This window comes from Castor canadensis, chromosome 7 (genome assembly GCF_047511655.1).
Source record: "Castor canadensis chromosome 7, mCasCan1.hap1v2, whole genome shotgun sequence".
Classification (NCBI taxonomy): domain Eukaryota; kingdom Metazoa; phylum Chordata; class Mammalia; order Rodentia; family Castoridae; genus Castor; species Castor canadensis.
In genome coordinates, this window is record NC_133392.1 from 130,619,215 (window position 1) to 130,633,789 (window position 14,575).

The 14,575-nt window shown below is 47.8% G+C and overlaps 1 protein-coding gene across 2 annotated transcripts; it reads left to right on the forward strand.

Moving 5' to 3' along the window:
- The first annotated feature begins 390 nt into the window (after positions 1-390).
- On the forward strand, positions 391-7,247 carry Cldn19 (claudin 19). Of its 2 annotated transcripts, none has more exons than XM_020171036.2 (5): positions 391-642; positions 1,766-1,930; positions 2,037-2,121; positions 3,532-3,684; positions 4,499-7,247. In XM_020171036.2, exons 1-5 carry the CDS (start codon positions 420-422, stop codon positions 4,542-4,544), a joined length of 672 nt encoding a protein of 223 aa, XP_020026625.1. In that variant the 5' UTR covers positions 391-419; the 3' UTR covers positions 4,545-7,247. The 2 variants fall into 2 exon arrangements, with proteins under 2 accessions (XP_020026625.1, XP_073936515.1); XM_074080414.1 differs by having other exon boundaries at positions 5,371-7,247.
- Positions 7,248-14,575: the final 7,328 nt, after the last annotated feature.

Here is a 14,575-nt window from a genome sequence, read left to right on the forward strand (position 1 = left end):
CTGAAAGGGGCTTCCCTGGGCAAAGAAGGTCTTGAGAGCAGCAGGTTCCCTCCTCCCAGCCCCTCCCTTGTCTGTCCTGGGGGGTAGGGGCGGAGCAGGGTACCCACCTGGGCTCTAGGCCCCACCCTCCACCCCCAGGGGGCTGGGTACCAGCTTTGTTAGGGACCCTGCCTGGCTCAGGCGGCTTTGCTGTGGGCGGGCCTTTGGCCTCTTCCAATCCCTGGGCCTCCCCCTGCATTCTAGAGTCCAGAGCCATTGCCTTTGCTGCCACCAAGGCTGCTGCTGCCTCTCCTCCTCTGCCTCAGACCACCCACAGCTCCCCTGCTCCAGCTGCTCCTCTCGCCTGGCCATGACCACAGCGCTTTCCAAGACCCTGGCCCAGCTCTGAACCCTGGGACCACAGGCCCCTCCCTTGGGCCATGGCCAACTCAGGCCTCCAGCTCCTGGGGTACTTCCTGGCCCTGGGTGGCTGGGTGGGCATCATCGCCAGCACAGCCCTGCCACAGTGGAAGCAGTCCTCCTATGCTGGTGACGCCATCATCACTGCCGTGGGCCTCTATGAAGGGCTCTGGATGTCTTGCGCCTCCCAGAGCACCGGTCAGGTGCAGTGCAAGCTCTATGACTCGCTGCTCGCCCTGGACGGTAGGCCTCAGGCCACTGGGCCTGGGAGGGGTGACAGGGGCCTGGGAGGGGCGATAGGGGCTGAGAAGGTCTAGAGCAAGTGTTCTCACACTCTTATCATCAGCACTGGATCCCATACTCCAGCCCCTGCACGATCCTGCGCTACCTCCCTGTGTACAGCCGAGAATCCAGGCCAACTTGGAGCTAAAGGGTCTGGCAGCCTTGGGTCTAGATTTCTGTTCTGCCCCATAATCTTGTGAGTCAACTTTTGCATTCTGATGTCCTCATGTGTGAGAGAGGGGCACTAATACCTTATAGAACTTGGAAGGGCCTGGCACTTTGAAAGCCTGTGTAGACCCTTCACTCCTCATACTCTGCACACAGACACACACTTGTGTACACACACCTATTCCTCAGTCCTGCCACCCAAGCAAGTATGCTGGCACACAAGTGCACGTGTGCACACGCGCGCACACACACACACACACATAGAGGAGTGTCAATACAGGGCCCCTTTCCTCCTGGGGTGTACAGTTGACACTGTCATAACAGGTACCATTACAGCTGTAACCTTGGCAGGATGGACCCACCTGCACTCTGCCCAGGGCCCCACAGGCACTTGAGCAGAGCTGCTACCAGTCAGCCCCCCTGTACCAGTCCAGGCAGGTCACTGACCTCCCTCAGGGACCCAGGTCTCCTGAGCTGGCTGGGGCCCAAGACTGACCTTTGTACCTATGGAGAGGCAGGCACATGGCTCCCTCTGCCAAGACTGAATGGCCCCAGGAGGAGTGTCCTCCCCCTGCCTGCCCTGCTTTCCCTCCCTACTACTTGGGAGAGTGGGCCAGGCCCAAGAGAAAGAAATAGAAAAGCTAATTCAAACACTCTTTCACCAAGAGCCATTCAGAGGAGACTGCAAGGTTCAAAAGAAAACGGTGTCCCTCCACCCTGTCCTCACACCTCCACTTTCACTTCTCACAAGCAGGCAGGCAAGTGGTTTGACCTCTGTGGGCTTCTGCTCAAGCCACTCCCATGCTGGGCTCATCCCACCACAGGCCCAACTTCCGGCATTGTCCTCCAGCCCCATTTCCACCCCTCCCCTCCACACACCATGACCCCCCTCAGTATTGTCCTGGTCCTGCCCCAGGTCACATCCAGTCAGCCCGAGCCCTGATGGTGGTGGCCGTGCTTCTGGGCTTTGTGGCCATGGTCCTCAGCGTTGTGGGCATGAAGTGTACCCGAGTTGGAGACAGCAACCCCATCACCAAGGGCCGCGTGGCCATCTCCGGGGGTGCCCTCTTCCTCCTGGCGGGTGAGTGCCCCTGCCTCCTCCACCCTCTTGGCCACAGCAGGTAGCCCTGCTCTGCTAGTTGGCCAGGGGCTGGACAGAGCTGAGCACTCCCCTGCTTTGTCCTCAGGCCTCTGCACTTTGACTGCTGTCTCATGGTATGCCACCCTGGTGACCCAGGAGTTCTTCAACCCAAGCACACCTGTCAATGCCAGGTGAGTGCCAAGCCTGCTTCACTCCTCTGGGGCCACTAGCCTTTGTCTGGCAGTCACTTGGAAGGGAAATGGGGAATGTGCTCCAGCTGTTCTCGGAGAGGCTGTGGAGCAGGGAGCCAGGCAGGGTATGGCCAGACACTTGGCAGGAACAGGAGGCCTGTGGAGGCACCCAGGTGCAGTGAGGACTCTGAGGAGCTCAGGGCCCTGGCTCTGGGTTCTAAGCCCAGTTCTGGTGGGGAGATCTAGGTCAGTAACTTTATGTCTCCATGCCTGGCTTCTTCCTCTGAAAGGCAGCTATGCTCACCACTATACCACCAACGCAAGCCTGGCTTCTTCCTCTGTAAAATGGAGCCAGAACCTAAGGGCCAGCTCTCCTGTGGTTGGAGAGTCTGTGAGACCATGCAGGTAAGGGTTTTAGCACGGTGCCTGGATCTGAAGAGTGCTGGGCACACCTGAGCTGCTTTTATTTCTGCTGGTGGCAGCAAGTCCAGGTTTTGGGGGTCCAGAGGGATGAGACTAAAGTAAAAGGGCACATGGGGTAGGGCCTGGCAGTCTTGGGAAGATTTTGCCTCTTATCCTGAGTGGACTGCAGCAGCAGTCATTTGTTGTGGAGTGCACAATGGGGATGGGGGGACAAAATGGGGGGTGGGGGGCAGCTGTTTGAGCAGAGGGCTCAGGGTGAGGGAGGGAGCAGTGCAAAGCAGGCTCAGATATCTGGCAGCTAGAATTGACCTGCAAGGCCACAGCATGGGGGCAGAATAAGGGGCTCTCAGAAGAGCCTGGGCCATCTTGGTTCCTCCCTTATCTCTCAGCCCAGCCAAGAACAAAAATGGAACAGTCTCAGCCCCAGATATCCAACAGGCCCTGGGGGTAGGGATGAGAAAAGATGCCTGGGCTGTCCCTGGGGAGGCCCTCTAGGAAAGGGTGCCTTTTGCTAAATCACAGAGGCGGAGAGACCCAGGAAAAGGCTGGGCTGGGATGAAGAGCCCAAAGTGCCAGGAAGAAAAGCCAGTCTCCTCCAGAGGGCAGGGAGGAGCAGCCCAGGCTTGCAGCTCTGTGAGCCAATTTTGACTCCAAGAAGTCGGCAGGGATTGCTCAGCTCCACCCATCTCCACAGCCAGGGTCCTCCCATGCCCCCTCCACTGGCCAGAAGAGAAAATGAGCCTGCGTTGCTCAGAGCAGGCCCACCCTCGGCCTTAGCTGCCCTGGATGGTACTGATTTGCTGGGTGAGGGAAGAAAGGAAGAGTATTCACCCTGGTTTCCCTGGAGAGATGGAGGAGCTTATGAGTTAAGACCTCCATTTTCTCCATATCCTGCCCTCTGCCTGGCTGAGGAGCAGGACCTGGAGAGGGCCAGGATGAGGCAAGGTCAGAGAGGCAATCACATCTAATACAATCTACCCCTTACAGGTATGAATTTGGCCCAGCTCTGTTTGTAGGCTGGGCCTCGGCTGGCCTGGCCATGCTGGGGGGCTCCTTCCTCTGCTGCACCTGCCCAGAGCCTGAGAGAACCAACAGCAACCCACAGCCCTATCGCCCAGGACCCTCGACTGCTGCCCGAGAGTACGTCTGAGTCCTGCCTACTACCTGCTCAGCCCTTCTGTCTGGAACTCCAGTCAGCCCCCTCTGCATCCCAGGCAGGGCCTGTAGGGCACAGATGTCACCCAAGCTCAATCTGGGGATCTGAGCAGCTGGTCATCTGCCATCTGAGACTTATACCCAGATACTCAGAGAGAGAGAGAGAGAGAGAGAGAGAGATCAGAGGCAAGGGCCTGCCCATACATGCACACCCAGTGAGGCCCTGACCCTATCCAGTCGGCACAGCTGGGTGAGAACCAACATGCTTCCTACCCCATTACCAAAGGGCCTCTGCACCAGCCTAGTCGCTGGCCCCTTCACCTGCTCCCTTATTTGCTGAAGGGCCATGTGTCTACTATGTGATGGGCCCTGAGGAGCCCGCAGTAACCAAGATGGGCCTTAGTGCCCAGAACCTTGGGATGGGCAAAGCCCTCACCCTCCTGTGTCCCACAGGCTCCTCACAAGCAACCCCATGGAGGAGGCAGTACCAGGATAAGAAACGTCCCCACATTACACATGAGGATACTCAAGCTCAGAGACACACAGGCCTGGCCCTGATTTCTCAGAGTGCAGTGCTCAGGCTCTTCCAATCACCTGGCACTGCTTTTATGGCCGCACAGATCTCTAGGTCAGACCACTGTCACCCTCACTCCCAGGAATGGGCCCCAGGCTAGTATGCTTGAGGGCCGAGGTCCTATTGCACTGGCCAAGGATGTACCTAGGCCTAAACTCCACAGCCCCTGCCTCTCCCACTGCTATTCCTCCCACTAACCAGCTCTCTCTCTCTTTTAACTTTCAGACCGGTTAAGTTGCCCGCCTCCACCAAGGGCCCCTTGGGTGTGTAACGTCCAAGTTCCCAGCCAGGCTCTGTCCCCTGCCACATCTAAACCATGTATTTAGTACTTTTTTGAAAGAGAAGTGAACATTTAGTCCCAAGTGTGGTGTCATCTGTGTATTTCCCATGTGCCTAGGGTGGAGTGTGACTCAGGCAGAGTGAGGAAGTGCTTAGAATTTCTGCCCCCTCCTTAGTGACCTTCCAGCCTAGTCTTGGCCTTGGTGGTGCCAGGACCTCCATGAGCAGAGATCCCAGCCACCCTAGAGGCTACCCTTGATGCCTGGCCAGCACTTGGAACAGGTCCCCATGGGTCAGGGAGCCCCTGGCATGGAGAGAGGGTCACAAGCCCTGTCCCTAGGACCCCTCCTAAGGGAAGGAACAGTCCCTGAAAGACCCTCCAGCTGGGTGCTGAATCAAGCCTGGTGAGGGGACATTGTGTAGGAGTCCCTGGGTAGAGAAAGTTTGAGGCCCACAGCTCTGCTCCCTGCAGTGGAGACTATGGCCAGAGCTCTATTCTGACCCAGAGTGCAGCGGTTGGGACTTAGTCTAATAGTCCAGGTACTTGCCCTCTGGGAGGGGTAGAATACTCAAAGGAACATAGGAAAACCAGCTCAGTCATCTGAGCTGGCCCCAGGGTCAGCCAGTGCCCTCATCCTGCCTCCCCATCCAGAGTGTGCAGGCTTCTGCCACTGCAATTGCTTCCCTAGACTTCAGGTCGAGCCATGGCTTCCATCTCTTTCCTCTCCTCCTAGAAGGAAGTGTCCATCATTGTCCCTCCTCCCTTGCCTGCTAAATACCTTCCTCAACCAGTTCTGTCTTGTTTTCTCCATCACCAGACCACATCTCCCACCAAGTCACCAAATACCAGCAATATGGCTCAGCTTCTCCCTCAAGTTTCACTCTGGGAGGTGAAGTGACCGAAATGAAGTCAGACAAGATGTCTGTGTGCACACTGCCACCTTGGGGATAGGGGATGGTGGAGAAAAGTGAGTTGCAGGGGCTGGTATGGGATGGCCCCCAGCCCTAGTTGGGCAGCTACTGCACATTCATAGGTGCTGCTGGCCAGACAGACAGTGACCACCCAGCCCTAAACAGGCTCACTAGAGTCCTGCCCCTCAGATTGTAAGTGACAACTACAGAAGAGTCTTCTGGGTTCCTGAAGCTATAGCACAATGGCTCTTCACCCTGGCTGCACATTGGAGCCACCTAAGGGCTGATGCCCAGACTACCCACAGTCATGCTGACTTAATTTGTCTGGGTGGACCTTGGCATCAGAGCTCCTTAGAGGAATGTAGTGTGTGGTCAGAACTGTGCCTCTCTGAGGCCTACACTTGGGCCATTCAGAGGAGTACACAGAGTGCAAAAGGACCCTACAAGAAAAGGGAGTGGCGCGACTGAAGAAGCCTGTCTCCCTCCTGCCTTCCCAAGGTTCAGCCCATTAGAGGACACACCCACTTCCTTCTGATCAATATCCTCTTCTGTTGAACAATTTTGAGTTTGAGTTACATGCAGACAAAAGAGCCTTGACTAACACAGAACTTGGAACCCGGAAGTAAGCACTGCGCTGAGGGCTCCTGTGTGTCATACTGGCGGAGGAGGGCTAGGATGCTCCCCCTACTCCTGGCTGGGTACTGTAGCAGCCCTATTCGGTAGTGAGGTTGGCAGGAAGGCACATGTCATCTTTGAGAAGGTGCAGGCTACTTCTTGTGGGCTTCTGGGACAGGAGAGAGAAATCTGCATGCAAGCAGAGGACCTGGTAATAAAGTGTGAATGAGCTGCAGTCTGTTCCTTCATAAAGGAAGCCTGTTCTGCCTGTAGCCAGGGACAGGGAAGGCAGAAGAGGGTCAGATACCCATGCACCTCGCCAAATTGTACAACCTATTAATACTTGGATTAAAAATGTGTGAGGTTGGAGAAGTGACTCAGGTAGTGGAGTACCTGTCTAGCAAGCTTAAGGTCCTGAGTTCAACTCCCGCCCCCACAGTACCGCCAAAAAATAAAAATGCATAAGAGATTGGCAGTGAGAATGAGGTATCAGGGAGAAAATGAAAGAGTTTGAAGCTGAAAGAGTTTAGGGAACCTGACCCCACAGGCCTCTCCTGAAGCAACCCCATTCAAGTATCTACATCAAGGTCATCCTTGACCATCCAACCAGAGGCAGGCCAATTTGCCAGGTGTCATGACCTTAAGCCTAAGAGACTGGGCAAATTCCCAGGAAGACGAGGCTCAGACTCAGAAGGCATGATTTTAAAGCTTTTGCCATTGTTAGTCAGCAGAGTCCCCGGGAATGAATTTGGCAGGCTATAAAATATGATTTTAGGAGGAATGTTTCTTTGTGCTCAGCCCCTAAGGAAAGCCCCAGACCCTAGGGAAACTGACCAGGAAACTTCTCTACATTATTTGAAAAGATGCTTGAAAAATGTGCATCTGAGACTATGACATGTGGCCAACTAGATGATTTCAAAGGATTATTGTTAATTCTGTGTTTTATATATAGTTAATTTTGTGTGATAATGACTTTCCTGTTACTTTTTTTTTTAATCCTTATCTGGTAGAGGTGCACACTTAAATGATGGATGGATTTGCTTTCAAATACTCTAGGAACAAGTTCATGGGCAAGGAAAGCTCTAAAATTGGTAAACGCAATGCTTGTTGGGGGTTCACTCTACCTGTCTATTTGTATGTGTGTTTGCTAATGAAAGATAAATAAAAAGTTTAAAAATACCTCCAAGTTTTGCTGGTCATACCATTTCAATACACTCCCAGGCCAGAAGAATAAGAAGAAAATCCTAAAAACTCTTGCTACTCCCAGCCTTCAGACAGCAGTATTGCATCACCTGGAAACTTGTTAGAAATGCACTATCTCAGAGCCCCCAACCCAGACCTAATGAATCAGACTTGGCATTTTAATAAGATCTCCAGAAAGTTTGTGCTTGCACTGGAGTTTGAGAAACACTAATATAGACTAGTGAGAGCTACATGGCACTTTCCCTTTTAAAAATGAGAATTTATATTGAGCTAACCCTGTTTCCCTCCATCATTCGTCTGTACTGAAGTGGATCACTGTTTAATTTTTGTCTAGACTTGGCAATTTTTGAGGAATTACAACTAAACCTCATTTAGGCAAAACTTGAAATGAAAGACAACATCCAACCCTCCTATTAAAAATGGGTAAAGCATAAAAAATTCTTTGAAGCATCAAAGGACTGCCATGATACGTGGAATCTACAAGCCAAATCCTGAGAAGCTCTCCTTTGTCCTTTCAGCTACACGGTGGTCCACAAAGTCCCCACAATGCTGAAGGGTCCTTGGCTAGCATGACTGGAGATTAGTTAATGCACAGGGGAATGAACAAATAAGTGGATACCTTGAAGAAAATGGAAGCCAGGCTACTCAACTGACAGGGAACAGATTTACAAAGATTGAAAGAGAAAGGACTAGAACAGATCCTGTAGTACTGGATTGGAATTGGAGGTATCTGGAAAAACTTGTTAATTTTTTTAGTATATATAGATAAATATCAAAATAGATATAGATGTGTGTATGGGTACATGTATGATGTATATACATGCATATGTCTATGAGCTCTAACCCTAGGAAGGCCTAGCCACAATAATTCTCCAACAGAAATGGGCACACCTCAAGTCCATCTTCATTTCTGCATATTGTTCTCCATTAAAAGGTACCAGGGCCACATGGAGAAGTGGCTGATTTCAGAGCTATGGTATAGGGAAAGTACAAAATAATCTTTGAACAGCTTCATGTTTCAGAAAGTAAGAACCTGCTCAAAGATTAAAAAACAGATTAAAGGTGTTCCAGCTTGCTTTATTTGAGATAATTTGAGAATCAAAATAAATAATTATATTTCAGGAGAGTGATGTCAGCAAGATGGCCAACTATAATGGCCTACTGCTTGCTCCCCCTCTACAAAAAGAGACTGCAACAAAGAATGAATAAACTGCTGGGCACTCGCAGCTCACATCTAGCTACTGGGGAGGCTGAGATCAGGAGGATCATGGTTTGAGGCAATCCTGGCAAATATTTCATAAGACTCCATCTCCAAAATAACCAGAGCAAAATGTACTGGAGGTGTGGCTCAAGCAATAAATAAAGTGCCTGCTTTGCAAGTGCAAAGCCCTGAGTTCAAACCCCAGTCTCCTCACCCCACCCTCCCTCACACAAGGAATAAATGACTATATTGGAACTAGAGTAGCACAGAAAATACATGGGACAGTATTGGGGAAGTGGAGAGATACCTGTGGAGTGCATGGAATATCTTTTTCTATCCCTTCACTTTCAGTCTGAGTCTTACGATGGAGTGAGTTTCTTGTTGGTAACATACAGTTGGGTGGTTTTTTGTTTGTAATTGTGGTACTAGTGGTTGAACCCAGGGCTTTGAACTTGCTAGGCAGGCACTCTACCACTTACTTCCCACACTGGCCATTTTTGCTTTGGTTATTTTTGAGATAGGGTCTTACTTTATTGCTGAGCCACAATTCTATTTATGCTTCCCAGGCAGCTAGAATGACAGGTGTGTACCACCACACCCAGCTTTTGTTGGTTGACATGGAGACTCTCAAACTTTTTGCCCAGGCTGCCCTTGAACCTCAAACATCCCAAACTCTACTTTTAAGTAGCTAGTATTATAGGCTTGAGCCACTATGCTCAGCCTTGATTATTTTTTTAATCCACTCATCTAGTTCTGGGTTTTACAAGATCATTATTCCCAAACCAGACAAAGAAAGAGGGACAGAGAATTATTATTGTGAAATTGTTCTTGCTAGCCAAAACAATCTACAGGTTTGATACAATCTCTATCAAAATACCAGACATTCTTCACAGAAATTGAAAAACACTCCCAAAATTTATATGGAATCAAAAAAAGCCTCCCAAAACTCCTGAGCAAAAAGAACAAAGCCAGAGTCCTCACAATTTCTGAATTAAAAACATATATCAAAGGTACAATAACCAAAACAGCATAGTACTAGCATATAAACTGAAACACCAACCAACAGAACAGAATAGAGAACCCATATGTTTACAGTTAACTGATTACTGATAAGAGGTACCAAAAACATACATTGGAGAAAGGACAATTTCTTTCATAAATGGTGCTGGGAACACTACATATTCATATGCAGAAGAATGGAAACTCTTGAATGATACTTATCTCTCATCAAATACAAAAATCAACTCAAAATAGATCATGGACTCAAATGTAAAGTCCAAACTATGAAACTAATAGAAGAAAACAGGGGAAATTCTTTAGAACTTTAGTCTTGGAAAAAGATTTTTTTGGAGCTATGACCCCAAAAGCATAGGCAACAAAGCAAAAATTGGTAAATGGAATTACAACAAACTAGAAAGCTTCTGCTCAGCAAAGGAAACAAAAGTTGAAAGACAATCTACAGAATAAGAGAAAATATTTGCAAACTATTCATTTGACAAGGGATTAATGTCCAAAACATATAAAGAACATAAACAACTCAACAACTAAAAACCCCCAAGTACTCCAATTTAAAAATTGGCAAATGAAGACATTTCTCAAAAAAAAAAAAAAATTAAAATGGTCACTGGGTGTACAAAATATACTCAACACTTCTAAACATTAGGGAAATGCAAATAAAATCTAAAATAGATATATTCTCAGTTCAATTAGAATGACTATTATCAAAAAAGACAAAAAAAATTCTAGCGAGGAAGCAGAGAAAAGAGAAGCCTTATATAATGTTAGTGGGGATGTAAATTAGTACAGCCATTATGGAAAAGGATATGGTGGATCCTCAGAAAACTAGAAACAGAACAACCACATGGTTCACCAATCCCACCACTGGGTGTGTATTCAAATGAAAGAAAACCTGCATGTCAAAGAAACACCTGTATTTCTATGTTTATCACAGCACTACTCACAATAGCCAACATGTGGAATTAACCTAGGTATCCACTGATGGACTGATGGATTAAGAAAATGTGGTCTACATATACACGCAAATATTATCCAGACATTAAAAAAAGAAATCCTGTCATTTGTGAAATCACAGATACACCTGAAAGACATTACATTAAGATAAATAAGTCTAGCTGGTTATGGTGGGCCAGACCAGGCAAAAAGTTTGTGAGATCCCATGTCAACAAAATAAGCTGGATGTAGTGACACAGTTAGCAGGATTGAGGTTCAAGGTCAGCCCCAGGCAGCACCCTACCTGAAAAACAACCAAACAAAAAGGCCTGGGGGTATAGCTCAGGTGGTAGAATGTCTGCCTAACAGGAGCAAGGCTGTGTGTGTGTGTGTGTGTGTGTGTGTGTGTGTGTGTGTGTGTGTGTGTGTGAAGAAGAAAGAAGAAAGAAAAAGAAAGAAAGAAGAAGAAGAAGAAGAAAAGAAAGAAGAAAGAAGAGGAAGAAGAAGAAGAAGAAGAAGAAAAGAAGGAGGAGGAGGAGGAGGAGGAGGAGGAGGGAGGAAGAAGAAAGAAAGAAAGAAAGAAGAGGAGAAAGAGGAAGAGGAAGAAAGAAGAAGAAGAAAGAAGGAAGAGGAAAAGGAAGGAAGAAGGAAGAAGAAGAAAGAAGAGGAAAAGGAAGGAAGAAGGAAGAAGGAGGAAGGAGGAAGGAGGAAGGAGGAAGAAGGAAGAAGGAAGAAGAAGGAAGAAGAAAGAAGGAAGAAGGAAGAAGAAAGAAGAAGAAGGAGGAGGAGGAGGAGGAGGAGAAGGAAGAAGGAAGAAGGAAGAAGGAAGAAGGAAGAAGGAGAAGGAAGAAGGAAGAAGAAGAAGAAAGAAGAAGAGAAGAAAGAAAGAAGAAGAAAGAAGAAGAAAAAAGAAGGAAGAAGAAAGAAGAAAGAAGAAGAAGAAGAAGAAGAAGAAGAAGAAGAAGAAGAAGAAGAAGAAGAAGAAGAAGAAGAAGAAGAAGAAGAAGAAGAAGGAGGAGGAGGAGGAGGAGGAAGGAGGAAGAAGGAAGAAGGAAGAAGGAAGAAGAAAGAAGAGAAGAAAGAAAGAAGAAGAAGAAGGAAGAAGGAAGAAGAAGAGAAGAAAAAGAAGAAGGAAGAAAGGAGGAGGAGGAGGAGGAAGACGAGGAGAAGAAGAAGAAGAAGGAGGAGGAAGAAGGAAGAAGGAAGAAGAAATAAAGTCAGGCACTGACAGACAAATACCACATGTTCTCATGGAAGCTACAGAAAGCTGATCTCATAGCAGTAGAGAATAGAATGGTGGTTACCAGAGGCTGGAAGAGCTGCTAGTGGGTGCTGGAGAGATGTTTCACAGGTATGGGGGTGTAGTTGGATGGGAGTGGTAACTTTTTTTTAATTTAATAATTTTTTATTTGTCACATGCTGTGATTGGTTCATAAAGTTACCTCTAAAGTTGAAATTTTGATTTTTCTTCAATATAGCCCTTTTTAAAATATCTGATCCTGCCCTATTAGAGCTAGGAAGAGAGCATGAGATGATCACACAGTAACCAAGAAAGAGCCCAGCTACATACAATTACATACAAAAGATACAATGTTACATTTCAAATATTTGGCTGTTGTAAAATCTTATTGGCAATGAAGTAGCTATTAGAAAAGTCCTGTGGCATGCACAGGTATTACTACCAGGCAACACTGTTACTAATAGATTGATTGTTAACAAGGAAGCATATAGAAACCCTAGTGGGAAAAATTTTTACGGTCTTGTCCACAAAAAAAAAAAAAAAAAGCCTAATAACCAGAGGAATAACTTCTAATGTCCTATGGTTGAAACTACTGTATATTTCAAAATACTTAGCAGAGAGGACTGTGAAGATTCTCAACACTAACAAGTGATGTTTGAGGTGATGAATGTATGAGTTGCCCTGACCCAGTCAGTCATCATGCATTGTACACATGTATTGAAGTAGCACACTGTATCCAAGCAATTTTTATATGCCAATTAAAACTGAAAGATATGGTTTTTAAAAGTTGAAAGAAATAATGATAATGATTAATGGATATGAATTCATTGAATAAAAATGCTAACTATCAGGAATAACTTATTAACTGATAAGTACAAAACAATGACTTTGCAGTGGTAAAACATAACAGGTATATCTAAAATAATGAGTCAATTCTAGCAGTAAATAAAACAAATGAAAATGTGCACCCCTTGACATAATGCACTGAGGACACAGCACAGCATCATTACGTGACAATTCAAAAGATATGGAACCTGAACCAAATCACGATGATGTTGCGGGAAGAATGTTGCTTCTATGCAAACCAGTCAGGAATAGTGAGAGAAAATGCATTCCAATTACTAGAGAGGCTCAAGGCAAGGGAAAGAAACAGGAAACATTTTGGAATACAGGATGGAAGAGCTGGGCCCCATGGGTAGCCCCCATGGTGGGCCCATTTACTGTGCTCCTTATGCTATTACTCTTAGGGCCTTGTGTGATAAACCTCCTCACCAGGTTCATTTGCAACAGGATGAACACTGTTAGATGGCAATTAGTGAGACAATATCAAAGACAGCCTCTAGATGACTTCCACAAAATGGTCATAAGGGATTATGAAGAGTAAGAGGAGGGAATGATAAAGAAACCCAGGGGAAAGATCTGAAACCAAGCTCCCTCCCCCAGCCAGGCCCAGGTTTCACAGATATGCTAATGGGGTATGCTGTAACCTTATGCTAGTGTGATAAGTTGTAACACTGTGCTAGTATGATATGTTGTAACCTCCTAGCCAGAGGCTAACTGCCACATTTGCTTTTGTCCTTGCTGCTTGCTTGCTTCCGCATTCTGAGGCATAAAAACCCTGCAGCCTTGGGCTTCAGGTTGGTGACATTTTTGGAGAGATCCAGAATACTGGCCCGCTAGCTTAATAAATCTTCCTTTCCTCCAACCACCTGGGTTTGAGTTTTGTTCTCGCTGGTCTGACATTCTTCCCGCAACATTTGTGGAGGCCCCAGCGAGATCAGACCACTGAGCCCTGTTGGGTAATGGGTCCCCACTCCCTGGCTATGCAACCTGTGGGGCTCCCTGGAACCAGGAAGTGTGCACCCCCAATGTGATTCTGGGGTCTCCTTCCAGATGACTGAAGGAGGCTGTGGAGCTGCACATGGGGCCCTCAGACTGGTGGGGTGAAATGGAGATTCATGCCAGATGTCCAGACCAGGTAGGGAGCCCCAGGGTAGTCAGTGTAAGGAGCCGACGGGGGACCAGCCAATCCCTGAAGAGTATCCAGGTGACACTTCCTCTGTGACTTGTAATTCCAGTCAACTGGGACTAAAGCAGGCCAGGATTTTAGGGGAAAATAAATAGGAACTGATTGTTTTAAACTCTGAGTAGAATGGTGTGTGAGTAAGCAGCTTGACTCGCTTGCGTTTCAAGCTTGAATTTGTGGCTCCACGCCTGGGCACCTCTAAGGTCCCCTAAAGGCTATGGAGTCCAAGTGGGCTTGATCTGCGATTTCACAGTGGTTGGCATATGGTCTATGGTGGGACAGGACTAACGTCCGATCATAAGTCACCCTGTTGGGCTGAACCCACTATGGCCAAATCACACCCGACCCCATCGCCTGGGGTTGCGGCCAGACAAGCACCTGTGTGGCCTCTCACTGACAGGCACCCCCTTTTCTTTGTCTGTCCTGCGACACCGATAATCATCAGGCACATATAAAATGGGTTCTTCTGGGTCAAAGCACCTGACGGTGCTCCAGACCATGCTTGCTAATTTTACGGATGGCTTCTCCAGTGACTATGAAGTCCAAATGAAGCCAGAAAACATCTGAACCTTTTGTGAGGTAGAATGGCCCACCTTCAACATAGGATGGCCCACTGAGGGCACACTGGTCCTAGCCACTATCACCGTGTGAGAGACATAGTTGTTAGGGATCCAGGTCATCCTGACCAGTTTCCTTACATTGACTCCTGGTACATCCTGGCTGCCTGCCCACCTGACTGACTACATTTTCATACACCCCAGAGACACACAGCCATTCTGGTTAACAGAAAAGTAAAAGAAAAGAAATTTGAAGTCCACCACACCTTGGAACCTGAGCTGCCAGACCCGCCACCGTATGTTCCTCTGGTGTGCCCAG